Raw genomic sequence first — 15,306 nt, 5'->3', positions numbered from 1 at the left:
TTTTGGTCCAAGAGCCATTTCTACAATACACTTAGCCAGGGGGTAAAAATCATAATTTTTATGAAAATGCAAGAATTATTCTAAATATCTATATAGTTCACTGTAAAAATGGGTAGAAGAGGGAACAGTAAGGAGGGTTGCACTGTAATATCAGGTCTCCATATCGGAAAACCTTAACCACTTAACTATCAAACAATGTCTTCTTTTCCATTTCATATATTCTCCTAGAGAAAAATGATTATACTAACTATACTCACATATTTTTCTCTCTCTTTTATTTTCTTTCTTCATCTCAATTAAAGACTGTACAAGTTTTCCTTTTATAAAAACAGATTTTTATAGAGCTTCCATAGAATGTTCCACAGTTCTGTCCTATTGTAATGTGCTCCAACTTTGTCACATTATTTAAAGTCTTTCACTAATAAAAAGGTATTTTTATAAACAGGCATTATGGCTTGCAGCTATGTTGTTTCCCTTGTCTCACAAAATTAACATGAATTAAGGTTATACTAAGAACATTAACTTAAATGCATCCTAAGAAAAGGCACAAAGATGGAGCTGGAGATATAATACAGTGGGTAAGACTTTGCCACGAATAGGGCTGACCCAGGTTCAATCCCCAGCATCACATACAGTCTCCTGAGCACTGCCAAATGAAATTTCTAGTGTGGAATCAGGAATAACCCATGAGCATAACCAGATGTGAACCCCCCCCCCAAAAAAAACCAGAACAAACAAAAAAACAAAGAAAAAAACCTAAACACATAAAATGCAGAAAGTTATGGCCATCAGTCAACCTGCCTCTACCTCACAGGGCATAATAGGCTTATATGTTATTTCAAAAAATAGTTCTCAGCATTACCTAAACAATAAAACTAAATCTAAAGTAAGAGCTCTTTATGTATCTGTTACATTCTCTGAAATATTTTAGTTCTTTTCTCTTTTTAAATTATTCTTGAGAAAAAGGAAGAAATTTGTACCCACCACCTTTTCTTAAACCACCTTCTGCCATTTCTCTATCTTTCCCTATGACCAGCTCTATTTTGTTGCAGTGTCCACTGGTTTATTGCTTTTGTTTGTTTTAATCCTTTTAGTAACTTCATTTCCTTAGATTGAATTTACATGTAAAACCATCCAATGCTGTCTTTGTCCTTCTTGTGTTTCACACACTCCTCTCAAGTATTTTCCATTTTGCTGCAAATGGCAACATCCCTATTTATTGTAATAATTAAATAGTATTTGATCATAGTTATATAAAGCATCTACTTTACTTATTTAATAACTTCAAAACATCTGAGTAAGAATATTTTGTCATCAAATGAGTTTTGGATAACGTGTATGTACATTAAACTTATACATTCACTATAGGCTACATTTCTTCCTATTGACATATCTCAACTATATAGAGGAGACAATTACATGGGGAAGGGTATTTGAAGTGGGAATTTGAAAATAAGAAATGGTGCTAATTATGAGGTACAGATTAGGGCATCATTAGCTCAATGTTGTTCCCTAGGTTAGAAAGGAAATTAAAATAAAGGTGCTGGGAGGGGCAGGAAAGATAGCATAAAGGTAGGGTGTTTGCCTTGCACGTGGCTGATCTGAGTTCGATTTCCATCATACTATAAGGTCCCACCACCAGGAGTAACCCCTAAGCATCACCGGGTGTGACCCATAAAGCAAACATATAAATGATTAAATAAGTAAATAAATAAATAACTAAGGTGCTCGGAAGAGATCTTAAGAAGCATATGGCATGTGACTCTCACATGCCTCGTCCTGAGTTCAATCCCCAACAGCCTAGCCCCTGAAACACTGCCTGAGCTAGTTCTGCTATGCTGACCATTGCTGGGTATATAGCACTGTAGCACTATCCTTCCATTTTTCATCAATTTGCTCGAGAGGGCACCAGTAACGTCTCCATTGTGAGACTTGTTGTTACATATCATATATGCCACAGAGAGCTTCCCAAGCTCTGCTGTGTGGACGGGATACTCCTGGTGACTGGCCTGGCTCTTCGAGAGGGATAGAGGAATTGAACCCAGGTCAGCTACATGCAAGGCAAATGCACTACCCGCTGTGCTATTGCTCCAGTCTTATACAAAATGAAATCTAAATTACTACCCTTATATTCTTAACATTTGTTCTTTCTGAAATTTTAAATGCTGCAAAACTTTTACTTTATCTCAAATATGATGAAGTAATTTTTTATCAAGAAATCATAACAGTAAAGACTGAAGTGGAAATTACATGTAGCATTATAGCACTGTCCTCCGGTGTTCGTCAATTTGCTCGAGCAGGCCCAGTAACTTCTCCATTGTGAGACTTGTTGTTACTGTTTGGCATATCGAATAATATATGGCTGATTAAATTAAAAATATCAAAAAAGACACATATACAACAAATAATGTACTTAAGCCAATGTAGAGTGATTGCAATAATTTAATAACAAATTTCAAAAAGGGAATTGTGTGCAATGAACCACCTTCTCAATAGGGAAATCAAAGGTATCCTGGATAATTAAAAGTTTGTAAAAATAGAGAAAGAAAGCATTTCTTTGCTTTGGGAATAGACAAAAGATTATATGCATGCTCCCAGGAGAGTGTCTCAAAAGGGAAAAGCATATAAATTGTCCAACTGCTGTGGAGATAGCTATCACATGGGAAAGAAGAAGTTACTCCTTATTTTAGGTGAGTAGAAGCACTGCTTATCAGCATACTTGATAAATTACAGTGTTTATTATTGACCCCTGCCTTCAACTTAAATTATAGCTGTGAGTTTAGTCACAGATACCAAATTCAATATAGCATAACATACATATCATTGACTCTTTTTCGATAGCACTTTTTCTGGAGTCATAATATTGGTTACCTCTAATTATTATAACTATGAGGGTATAGGAAACCTTATTTCTGTTTTCGACTATATTTATATAACTATACTGGGAATTCTGAAACTTCTGAAAAGACAGGAGACGTTTTTTGAAAACTCTTATTTAGCTTGATATCTCAGAAAAGATTCTGGTGATTAGGTTTGAATAATTGATGCTCAGTGTGCATCTATATCTCAGATGTAACAGTACACAATTACTCAGTAATGTGGTGTTACAATATTATCATTTTTTTCTTAAAATCTTGCATCCATAGTGTCCAATTACTGCTATGAATAATGAGACACATTTATCTAATACAACACAGTTGACTAGGGTTTATCACAGTATAAATTCCCCCAAAAAGCAGATCCTGAAACAAGGACCAGGTATATGATGTTTATTTGATGGACGCTTTCAGGAGTTAAAAATGAAGGAATAAAACATTTAATACCTGGAGGAGAAAATGCTAACAAAGTAGTCAAAAAATATAAATTAATAATGTAAGCAAATAATGTTCAACCATTTGAGATCTTTTACAATGTCGGTTGTTCAAAGAAGTCTGTGAAAACTTGGAGTTATGAGAGATGAAAAAATAGTAGATACAATTCTGTCTGCAACAAAAAGTTGAAAAAGGCACACTAATACCAAGTAAACAGTTGACAATCTAGAATACTTATAAAAAACTCAATGATAAGATGATCTTGTTCTTTCTATCTTTGTGTTAAGCTTTTATTATAAAAAATAACAAAGCAAAAGGATTAAAAGCACCAACTCTAGACTTACAAATCTTTCTTTCTTTGCTTCTTCCAACCTTTCTTCCTTTCTCTCCTCTCTCTCTCTCTCTCTCTCTCTCTCTCTCTCTCTCTCTCTCTCTCTCTCTCTCTCTTTCTCTCTCTCTCCTCTTTTTCCTAAGAGGTAGGTTGCTTAACAGGTTGTTTTGTTGTTTTGGTTGTTTTGAAGCTCAGGTATTACTCCTGGCTCGCACACAGATTTTATTTTTGATCTGGAATAGAGGACCACATGCAGTACTGAGATCAAACTCTGATCAGTTGCAAGACAAAAGGCTTACCCATTGCACAATCTCTACAGCCCTAAGCACAGTACTTTTCAAGAGTGTCTTGCTAATTATTAATCATTTGTAGTTTCTAAACATTTATCAAATCAGTGTCAAAATCTTGAAATCATCCACTAATTGGATAGGAACAAAGCAAGAAACAAAGATTTTTGTAATACAGTTGTAAAACCTGGAATATAGTAGTTCTACCTAAATTTATTTAGGATTTCTAACATGTTCCCCAATGAATTTCCAGTTTTCTCTGTTTAAGAGTAGATTTGGCATAATTTTATTAGGTAATGCATAATAGTATGGGGTTACCATTATATTCTTCCTTTTATTTTTTTCATCATCTCAAGTAGTACTATTTATTCATGTGCTTCACTGATTTCTAATTCTTATGTTCATATGCTACATTGTTTAAGAATTTCATAAGTTATACCATCCAGTAAGTTTAACACAGGATTAACCAAACCTGAACATAGTATACTATGATGCTAATATTTTTATTTATTTTTTTAATTTATTTTTGCATAACATCCGACCTTGCACAGGGGTTACTCCTGGCTCATGCGCTCAGTAATTACTCCTGGCAGTGCCTGGGGGACCATATGGGATGCTGGGAATCGAACCCGAGTCTGCTGTATGCAAGGCAAATGCCCTACCCGCTGTGCTATCACTCCAGCACCCAATGCTAATATTTTCAAAATAATATGATTTATAAATTAATATTTTGATGAAATTTGTATTAAATAAGTAAAATGATAGGATTGTCTATAAGTTGTTTTATAATTTTTAAATTTTTTTTGAATCCAGGTCTATTGTGTGCAAGGCAAGTATCCTACCTGTTGTGCTATCACTCAGGCTCCTCATCCTTGTTCTGGAAGTGGAGCCTATAATTCCCTCATTTTTCTTATAGCTACATTGTTCTATATTGACCAGTTCTTTTATTTTTTAATTTTTTTATATAATTTTCTAAAAGGAGTGTGTATCATGGTTTTCAATTTTTATGTTACAGAAAATATTGTGATAAATATGGATAATATTTTTCAATGATTGATACCATCTTCATTTAAAACAATCTGAAGAAGAAATGATATAGGAGAGCAGAGGTTGACAAAATATGATGACTAAATTAGAATAGAGAATTCAAAACATCTTATTATTCTTAGTGGAAGCTAAAATCAAATATATGAATAGGTTTTAGATTGGAAAATACTAAATACACCATTCAGATCAATAGCATGCCCAGTTTACATAATTTGAATAAAATAATAATTTGTACTATTAATTTAGATTTGAACAGGTAAAATATCAATACCTAAGAGTAACAGGTGCTGTTATCATTTTTTTCTTGAGTAATTTTGCTTTATCTTTTATTATTATACCTCATGATTTCAAGTTACTATTATTATCTAGCATCCCTTGAATTACAAAATAGCATTTCTTAGTTCAGGGTGATATCTATAACTCTCTATTTATAGCTCTTTGTTTAAATAGTTTTGCTGATAAATTGATAAATAATTTTTTGAATCTTATTAAATATTTATTAACAACTTATTTTCACTAGCTCTGTTGTCATTTTTAGACTTTTCTTTTTTTTAATAGTATTGTATTGCAATTAGTTGTATTTTTTCTTTTTTTAAATTTTTATTAGTGAAACACCATGAGGTACAGTTTTAGACTTACAAATTTTTGTGTTTGTATCATTGTATCAATTATACAATGATCAAATACCCATCCCTCCACCAGTGCCCATTTTTCATCACCATGGATCCCAGTATCCCTCCCCCCATCCCCCCCACCCTGTCTCTGTGGCAGGGCATTCCCTTTTGTTAAACACTTTAAATTGTGATAAAAATATAGCTAAAATATTATTAAAAATAATATTACTAAACATAATGAGGAATGTCTTAATAATTATTCTATCTCACCCTGAATGTTATAAATACAGGTCTTACTTTATATGCAACTTAACAAAATCAGAAATATGAACAAAGAACTCACATACTACATGTAAGATAAATTTTTCAAACATGTTTTCAAAAAATATTCTAAAGGAAACGTAAAAGTTACATGTGCACATAAGTGTAGCTAACTTAGGAGCTTCTGCAAAGTATCTTAATTTCTCAATCAAACTAGAATTTAAAATACATTATTAAACAAATTAAACTTACTAAATACAAACTACAAAATACATAAAAGCATAATGGAACAAAAATGCATTTTAAAGACACAAGTGAACACTGAAATAAAAGTAACATTTAAATATGTCGAAATAATATAAAGAGGTAGTCAAGCTCCATGAATAATTATTGTTCTCTTTAGAAGTTGAGAGTGAAATTGTAGGGACAACATGCAGAGGCCTCTAACTTTATTATCCTTCTTAAATAGGATGTACTTAAGCCAATTATAGACATAGGTACATTTTGATATAAAAATATTTTTACTTAAGCCAATTATAGACATAGGTACATTTTGATATAAAAATATTTTTAAAAGTATTAGAATTCCAATCCCAGGTCAAACTTTACTTATGATGTACTGTTGATTAACCAATAAAGTATTACTGATTTCTTATAACAGAAGCTACTATGTAACATTAAATATATATATTTGTTAATAACTTTTAAGTATGAATAATAAAGATGTCTTGCTTTAATCATTGCATATGGCAAAAGTAGTTTTTTTTAACATCAACATGACTCTGTATATTTAAATTTTGTCAGATGCTATCTTCTGAAATCTACTGACTTTTCTGATAGTTCTCCCTACAGTTATTTTCCATGATGACCTCAATGGACAAACAAAATCTCACAGTGCTTAAGGAATTCATCCTCCTAGGAATCACAGACCGCCCAGAGCTGCAGGCTCCCTTCTTTGGGCTCTTCCTCATCATCTACGTGATCTCACTGGTGGGCAACCTGGGCATGATCATTCTCACCAACATAGACTCTAGGCTGCAAACCCCCATGTACTTCTTTCTCAGACACCTGGCATTCATTGACCTTGGCTATTCAACAGCTGTGGGACCCAAGACCTTAGTCAATTTTATTGCTAATCAGAATAGAATCCCGTATCATTGGTGTGCCACACAGCTGGCTTTTTTCATCTTCTTCATTATTAGCGAACTGTTTGTTCTGTCGGCAATGGCTTATGACCGCTATGTGGCCATCTGCAACCCTTTGCTCTACACAGTTGTCATGTCACAGAAAGTCTGTTGGGTGCTGGTGTTAATTCCCTATGCCTACAGTGCCTTTCTATCTCTAATAACCACCATAAAAATTTTTATTTCATCCTTCTGTGGCCATAATATCATTAGTCACTTCTACTGTGACAGCCTTCCTTTGTTAACTTTGGTCTGTTCAGGAACGCATGACGTTGAAATGATAATATTGATCTTTTCAGCATTTAACTTGGTTTCATCTCTTCTGATAGTCATTGTGTCATACATACTGATCCTGAAGGCCATCCTCAGGATGAAGTCTGCCGAAGGCAGGCGCAAAGCCTTCTCCACCTGCGGATCGCACCTGACAGCGGTGGTCATATTATATGCGACTCTATTCTTTATGTACGTGCAGCCCAAATCCAGCCATTCCTTTGAAAATGACAAAATGGCCTCGGTGTTTTACACATTGATAATACCCATGCTGAATCCCCTGATCTACAGCTTGAGGAATAAAGAAGTAAAGGGTGCCCTGCAAAGAATATGGAAAACTATGTGCAAGCTCTCACTATAAAGATCAAAGTAGCATGCATAGATAATAATGAATTAAATCATAGAAAACTGTGTAATGTGTGATGATTCTTTAATAAGCATTACTCGGTAAATGCACAGATAGCTATTACTGTCCTTCTTCATTTATTGATATTTAGTTGGTGATCAACTCTGATTTGTTCTTAGGTTTCAAAGCTGAAACCTGCAGTCTGAGTCTGAAAACTGAAGTCTGAATCACCATTCTCCTATTGCTGAGTGCTAAATTAGAACTGAGTGCCACTGGAGCCAGAGAGGTGGTACAGCAGATAGGGTGCCTGCCTTGCCCCAGTTCAATGCAGGTTCAATCTCTGGCAACATGTATGGTCTCCCAAGTCCTCTATGAGTGATCATTGAGCACAGAACTAGGAGTAAGCCCTGAACATCATTGTATGTGATCAAAAACAAATAAAAATTAAGACTGAGTGGTACAATGAATGTCATACTGAATAAGTAAACAATTGGTGGTAGACTTTGCTGTTAAAACCCTGATACTGTCTTTTAAGTTAAAGCAATAGTTTGGAAATAAACTTCAACACCAGTTTGTAACAATTTATAGCAAATTGACTAGAAGATTAGAATAGAGGGCAGAAGCGGTATAGTACACTTGATTGGCTAGGACTCTTGATGTTCCCAAAGTCGACCCTACTCTAATCCCTAGCACCACATATGGTCTCCTGATCCCTGTCAGTACAGAACCAGGAGTAAGTCCTAAGTAGTACCTGATGTGGCCCAACGACAAACAAAAAGAAAAGTAAAAAAAAAGCAATAAATTATGTCAATAAAATTTCTACATAGGAATAGAAAAGGAATACGAGAAACATAAAGTATTTTTTTAAATTTATTTATTTATTGAATCACTGTGGGAAAGGTTACAAAGCTTTCAGGTTTAGGTCTCAGTCATGCAAATATCAAACACATTTCCCTTTACCAATACTTATTTTTTACCATGAAGAACCCCAATAAGACCCCACCCCCCACCCCTCCCAGTCCCTGTGAGGCAGATGAATTCTAGTTAACACTCTATCTGCTTTGATTAGATTCATTGTTTCATTAAAAGATTCACCACTATTATTTAGAGTTTACCCCCCCCCCCAATCCGGACATGCTGAAAAAGCATTGTGAAGTGATTTGCTTTCTACAGTTGGGTTCAAGAATTAAATGTTGGTTTTGGATTTCTGCTATTTTACTTATTGACCCTGGAAGTATTTCTACTGAAAGTCAGATAGTTAAGAAATTGGTTTCTGTGCTCTGGAGTCGTGGCTGTGCTGGAGAGCCGCTTGTGGGGGGAAACTGGTGGCCTCGGTAGGGCGTGAAGGGCGGACCGGAACGCCCCCCTTCCTATGAGGTTTTAGTCACCCCCACACCCCCGGCTCATACCTGCTGTCCACAAGGCTCCCTTGCGGCCACCATCTTTCTTTCCAGGGAGGAAAGGGCGAATGGGGCAATACCCTTTCCCCTCCGGACAGACATGATGACCTGGATTAACGCATAGTCCTTTCACTTTTCTGCTCCAAGCTGCTGGGTTCTGCATTAAGTCCTTGTGCTTCTGGGGCTGTGGCCGTGCTGGAGAGCCGCTCGTGGGGGGAAACTGGTGGCCTTGGTAGGGCGTGAAGGACGGACCGGAAAGTCCCCCTTCCCATGAGGTTTTAGTCGCCCCCAATCCCCGGCTCATACCTGCTGTCCACAAGGCTCCCATGCGGCCACCATCCTTCTTTCCAGAGAAGAGAGAGCGAATGGGGCAAAACCCTTTCCCCTCCGGGCAGACATGATGGCCTGGATTAACGCATAGTCCTTTCACTTTTCTGCTCCAAGCTGCTGGGTTCTGCATTAAGTCCTTGTGCTTCTGGGGCCGTGGCTGTGCTGGAGAGCCGCTCGTGGGGGGCAACTGGTGACCTCGGTAGGGCATGAAGGACGGACCGGAACGCCCCCCTTCCCATGAGGTTTCAGTCGTCCCCACACCCCCGGCTCATACCTGCTGTCCACAAGGCTCCCGTGTGGCCGCCATCTTTCTTTCCAGAGGGAGGAGGGCGGAAGGGAGCAACACCCTTTCCCCTCCGGGCAGACATGATGGCCTGGATTAACGCATAGTCCGTTCACTTTTCTGCTCCAAGCTGCTGGGTTCTGCATTAAGTCCTTGTGCTGGAGAGCTGCTCGTGGGGGGCAACTGGTGACCTCGGTAGGGCGTGAAGGACGGACCGGAACGCCCCCCTTCCCATGAGGTTTTAGTCGCCCCCACATCCCCGGCTCATACCTGCTGTCCACAAGGCTCCCATGCGGCCACCATCCTTCTTTCCAGAGAAGAGAGGGCGAATGGGGCAACACCCTTTCCCCTCCGGGCAGACATGATGGCCTGGATTGACGCATAGTCCGTTCACTTTTCTGCTCCAAGCTGCTGGGTTCTGCATTAAGTCCTTGTGTTTCTGGGGCTATGACCGTGCTCCAAACTTATCTCTGATTTTCAGGGAGAAACGTTGGGTGGTTTACTTCCCATTGATCACTTTGTATATAGAGATATGCCGCGCGGCCGCATAAGTGGCCGCGCGGTTTTGAAAAAAAGTCCTAGTTCCCGCATACTCGAGCTGTGCTTGTAGAGGCTTCTGGTCACCGGGGTTCCATCTGGGGGAGGCGGGATGCGGTACCTACCCCATCTGGGACTTCCCGATGATCTCGGCTCTTTTTGGAACCTGTTTTTTTCTTTTTCTCCAGGAGCTGTGGGTCCTGCCCTCCATGTGGCCCTTCTCTTCCGGCTGTATGCTGTAAAGATGGCGCTGGGGGGGCAGGCTGTGGGAGTGACTTCCGGAATCAGAGGTTACCTGGGAGCTGTAGTCCCGGCAGATTTGAGAAAAAGTCCTAGTTCCCGCATACTCGAGCTGTGCTTGTAGAGGCTTCTGGTCACCGGGGTTCCATCTGGGGGAGGCGGGATGCGGTACCTACCCCATCTGGGACTTCCCGATGATCTCAGCTCTTTTTGGAACCTGTTTTTTTCTTTTTCTCCGGGAGCTCTGGGTCCCGCCCTCCATGTGCCCCTTCTCTTCCGGCTGTATAGGTAAAGGTAAAGGTAAAGGCCCTCCCGTTGATCGTCGATTTGCTCGAGCGGGCCCAGTAACGTCTCCACTGGAGACTTTGTTGTTACTGTGTCTGGCATATCAAATACTCTCGGTAGCTTGCCGGGCTCTCCGAGAGGGGCGGAGGAATCGAACTCGGGTCGGCCATGTTGGCCGCGTATAAGGCGAACGCCCTACCGCTGTGCTATCGCTCCATAAAGTATTTTTAATAAATAATTTCAATGAGGATGTGGAGCAATAGCACGAAAGGTGGGGCATTTACCCTGCACATGACTGATCTGGGTTTGATTTTCCAGAGCCCCATATGGTTCCCTGAGAACTTCCGAGATCCCTGAATGCAGAGTCAGCAGTAAACCCTAAATCACAGCTGGATGTGTTACAAAACAGAAATAAGTAAATAAATTAATGCAATGAGATTATATTGATATATATATGTTATTACAAACTAAAGTAACACACAAATTATATACGCAAGTACTGAAAAATTAAAAACTTCCCCTCTGAATCTGGGGTAGAAAAAATCTGGAGTAGATTTAAAAAAATCAGAATATGCAAACTAGAATGAAATATAATGATAAAAATGAAGGAATGTGACACAAAACAGCACACATAATTTTTAATTTACACAAAGTAACAATTTATACTTTAAAATTCAGAGGTGATTACTTGGTATTTTATGTTTGTATAGTAAGGAAGGTCTCATTGTAGAAAGAAAGATGAATGATTCTTCTGAGGAACTGATCACCTTTGTTGTGTTGATGCTTATTCTGAATTCTGATGTTATTTGTATAAGGTAATTCACATATACATTTTCATTAAGAACATTATCCCTTAATAAATAATTTGAGTCACCATAAAGGGAAAACAGTTACACATATTATTTTTTTCTTATAAAATTTTAAGTACAATAACATTATTAAAGCATTTCTCTATTATGTCCTTAGTAATGTCATTTAAAAAAAATTGCTGTTGGGCCAGAATGATAGTACAACAAGTAGGGTGCCTGTTTTGAATGTGGCCCACCAGGATTCCATCCCTGGCCATCTTTATAGCCCACGTCACTCCCACCCCCCTGCTCTGCCAGACGTATTCCTTGAGGGCAGCTCAGAGTAAGCCCTGAGTACACCGCTTGTGGACCCAAAACAAACAATTTTAAAAAGTCACTATTTTCAAAGAAGCCTAGTAAAAGTTCCAAGAAAAACTAAATACCTTCCCTATAGATACGAAGATCTGGTCTAGATACCTACGCTAGGCTATAGTAGGAGACTTCAACTAAGAAAAACTGAAAAGGCATCTAACATAACATTGCTTGTATGACAAAGCAAAGATGCTCTTTATAATTAGCAGACGTCTCATTGGTTTTGTTTGATGTTTTCAATTGTGTTAGGCTTAATTAATGCATGTTATCTTTTCTCCTGAGGGAGGATCTCTAAGGAGTGAAGAAATACATAAATTGCTCTTTCTGAGTTAGGTTAAGAATACATGGGGAGCACAGAGCTATTCCTCATTAGAGGTGAGTGTGCATTTATGTGACTGGTGTTTCTGATACTCTTGGTGTTCTACTGACTCTCTATGACCCCATTTAGTGTAAAATTAGGCCACATTCTTTGTCTCTAAAATTTTGCTTATTACTAATTCCACCAGTGGCTTAGCCATATATCTAATAATCTGCTATGATAACTGAAGTGTCTGAACTAATATGATATAAACATGCCTTCATTTTCTTGGTTGCTTCCTTTGCTATGTTGAAAGCTTTTGATGTGAGGTAGTTCCACTTATCTATAAATGCTTTGTTTTGTCTACCTAATATTAAGGGTTTTGGTACCTTTTAGAAAGAAACAACATTTGGTTTTTGGTTTTTTTGAATATCGATTGTTTTCTTGTTTTCAAGTTTGTTTCTGTCTCTTTTTTTGTCATTTTTATACTCTTCTCTACTTTGGATTTAGTTTACACTGCCTTTTCTGTTTTCCAGAGTAATTAAATTTGGTTATAGATTTAGGATCTCTCCACTCTTTGGGTAATCTGAACATTATTTTATAACTCATTTTTTTTTGCTTTAACTTTATCCCACTGTGTATGTGCCAAATTAAAAATTTCTATCAGAGGGAAAATAATGAACTATCTGATTATGTTATCAATTTGCAAAATATACCTTTATAATGTGTGGCATAAAAATACTAAAATTGAGGATATAGAATAATCTTAGTCAAATTATCAACATAATTGTTTTATATATATTAATAAATTGCCTAAAATCACATGATAACTGTAAAATAATTTACTTAATATTATATTGGGGTTGTCAAACTTTTTGGTTTATTGGTGTCATTTCAGAAAAAAATTGGCACTTTCCTTAGAAATTCACCTTCTTTAAATGAGCCAACAAAAGAACCCCAATTGTACCTAAAAATACATCTAAGACCCCCCCCCATTATTAACAGCACTCTCCTTAGGGAAATGAAAACACCCTCATTGAAAAACCCTGTTATTATTATTGTGAGATTACAAGTTAATTATAAAACATAGTTTATTAATATTCAATAAATATGTCAGTGTATCATGAGATTTAATGATCATTTTAGTATATCTTCCAATATAGGTTTCCTGCGTGACCTCAATGGAGAAGTACAATCTAACAATGTTGGATGAATTTATTCTCATGGGAATTACAGATCGCCCAGAGTTACAAGCTCCATTATTTGGAATCTTCCTCATTTTTTACATGATCTCTGTGGTTGGTAACCTGGGTCTGATCATCCTCACCAAGATAGACTCTAAGCTCCAAACACCTATGTACTTTTTCCTCAGGCATTTGTCTTTCACTGATCTTGGTTATTCTACAGCTGTAGGGCCCAAAATGCTGATACATTTTGCTAGTGATCAACACACCATCTCATATAATTGGTGTGCCACTCAACTCATTTTCTTCAGCTTCTTCATCACGAGTGAGGTTTTCATTCTGTCAGCAATGGCCTATGATCGTTACGTGGCCATCTGCAACCCTCTGCTGTACACAGTTGTCATGTCCCAAGGATTGTGTCAGCTGCTGGTGGCAATCCCTTATTTCTACAGCATCTTTTTGTCCTTACTAACTGTCATAAAAATTTTCACTTCATCATTTTGTGGCTATAATGTCATCAGGCATTTCTACTGTGATAGTCTGCCTTTGATATCTTTGATCTGCTCAGACACTTCTGAAATCAAATTGATCATTTTGATCTTTGCAACTTTTAACTTGGTTTCTTCACTTCTTATTGTCCTCGTGTCCTATATGCTCATCCTGGTAGCTATTCTCAAGATGAAGTCTGCAGAAGGCAGGCACAAGGCCTTCTCCACTTGTGGCTCTCACCTGACAGTGATTGTCATATTCTATGGCACGCTATTTTTCATGTATGTGCATCCCAAATCCAATCAATCCTTTGATACTGATAAAATGGCCTCTGTGTTCTACACATTGGTAATACCCATGTTGAATCCCATGATCTACAGTTTAAGGAACAAAGAGGTGAAAAATGCCTTACCTCGAACCTGGAAAATGTGTACAAATATTCTATTTAAAATGCATTGTCATTAACTGTTAGCAATAAATTTATGTATTAGTTAATCCAGACTTTAACGGACATTGTTTTACCTGTCTCCATAGAATAGGGTAGAATTAATAAATGAAAGCATAGATATAAAGAAAATTGTTTTCAACACAAGAGATGGTTATTTTCTGCTCAAGCTTTAGATATTTACTTACATTTAATTTTTAAGTCCAGAACACATACTATTACTAGTCTCATATGCAGTCTATTTTCATGGTTATTTTCCTAAATATGTAATTTTATAAACCAGAAATTCTCTATACATTCATTAAAATTTTGTCACTTCTATAAAAGCAAAAGACACAGCAAAAGATAACCTGACACATTTTGCATAATTGAATTCATTTTACGATATTTATTTTGTTAAGTGTAACAATCCAAATTCTTCATTTTTGGAGGTTCACAAAACATGTAAAATATGCAGAATTAGAAATAGAATATGCAACATGATTGATGGTTTTAAACAATATAAAAATAAAATGGAAAAAGGAGATAATATTTAATTGAGATGAAGAATATTTTAGTCCCAGAGAAACAGTGTACTGGTAAGAGCGCTTGCCTTTCATATGACTGACCCAGGTTTTATCTGTAGCATCCCATATGGATTCCCAAACCCTCCAGGACTAAACTATGAGTGCAGAACCAGGAGCAAACCCTGAGCACTGCTGGGTTTGCCCCTGCTCCCCAAGAAAAAACCACAAATCTTCCTGGAGAGAATATCCAAACAAAAAGTGAAGGTGTTTACAGAATAAATAAGATCAGGATTGGTTCCACAAATATTACTCAGTGATAGAGCTTATGTTTCACCTGTGTGCATGAATGAGGCCCTGGCATAGATCCCCAACATCAACACCACAAAATGTAATCTGTGGTAAAGCAGATAATGACACATTTTTTTTAATGTAAGAGTACGGCTATTTACTCAGCCATTGATTAAGCTGATTGAACTCCACATTATTTTTTTATTCAGA

The 15,306-nt window shown here is 37.2% G+C and overlaps 2 protein-coding genes across 2 annotated transcripts; both read left to right on the top strand.

Annotated features, from left to right (window-relative positions):
• Positions 1-6,724: 6,724 nt before the first annotated feature.
• Positions 6,725-7,666, top strand: LOC130044500 (olfactory receptor 8K3-like). Its single transcript, XM_056137243.1, has one exon. The coding sequence runs from the start codon at positions 6,725-6,727 to the stop codon at positions 7,664-7,666; it is 942 nt and encodes a 313-aa protein (XP_055993218.1).
• Positions 7,667-13,365: 5,699 nt separating this feature from the next.
• On the top strand, positions 13,366-14,322 carry LOC130042074 (olfactory receptor 8K3-like). The gene has a single exon (XM_056134445.1). It carries the CDS (start codon positions 13,366-13,368, stop codon positions 14,320-14,322), a length of 957 nt encoding a protein of 318 aa, XP_055990420.1.
• Positions 14,323-15,306: the final 984 nt, after the last annotated feature.

This window comes from Sorex fumeus, unplaced genomic scaffold (assembly GCF_029834395.1).
Source record: "Sorex fumeus unplaced genomic scaffold, SorFum_2.1 ptg000007l, whole genome shotgun sequence".
NCBI classification, from domain to species: domain Eukaryota; kingdom Metazoa; phylum Chordata; class Mammalia; order Eulipotyphla; family Soricidae; genus Sorex; species Sorex fumeus.
The sequence above is the reverse complement of the archived record's forward strand: the minus strand, read 5'-3'. Positions and strand labels throughout refer to the sequence as shown.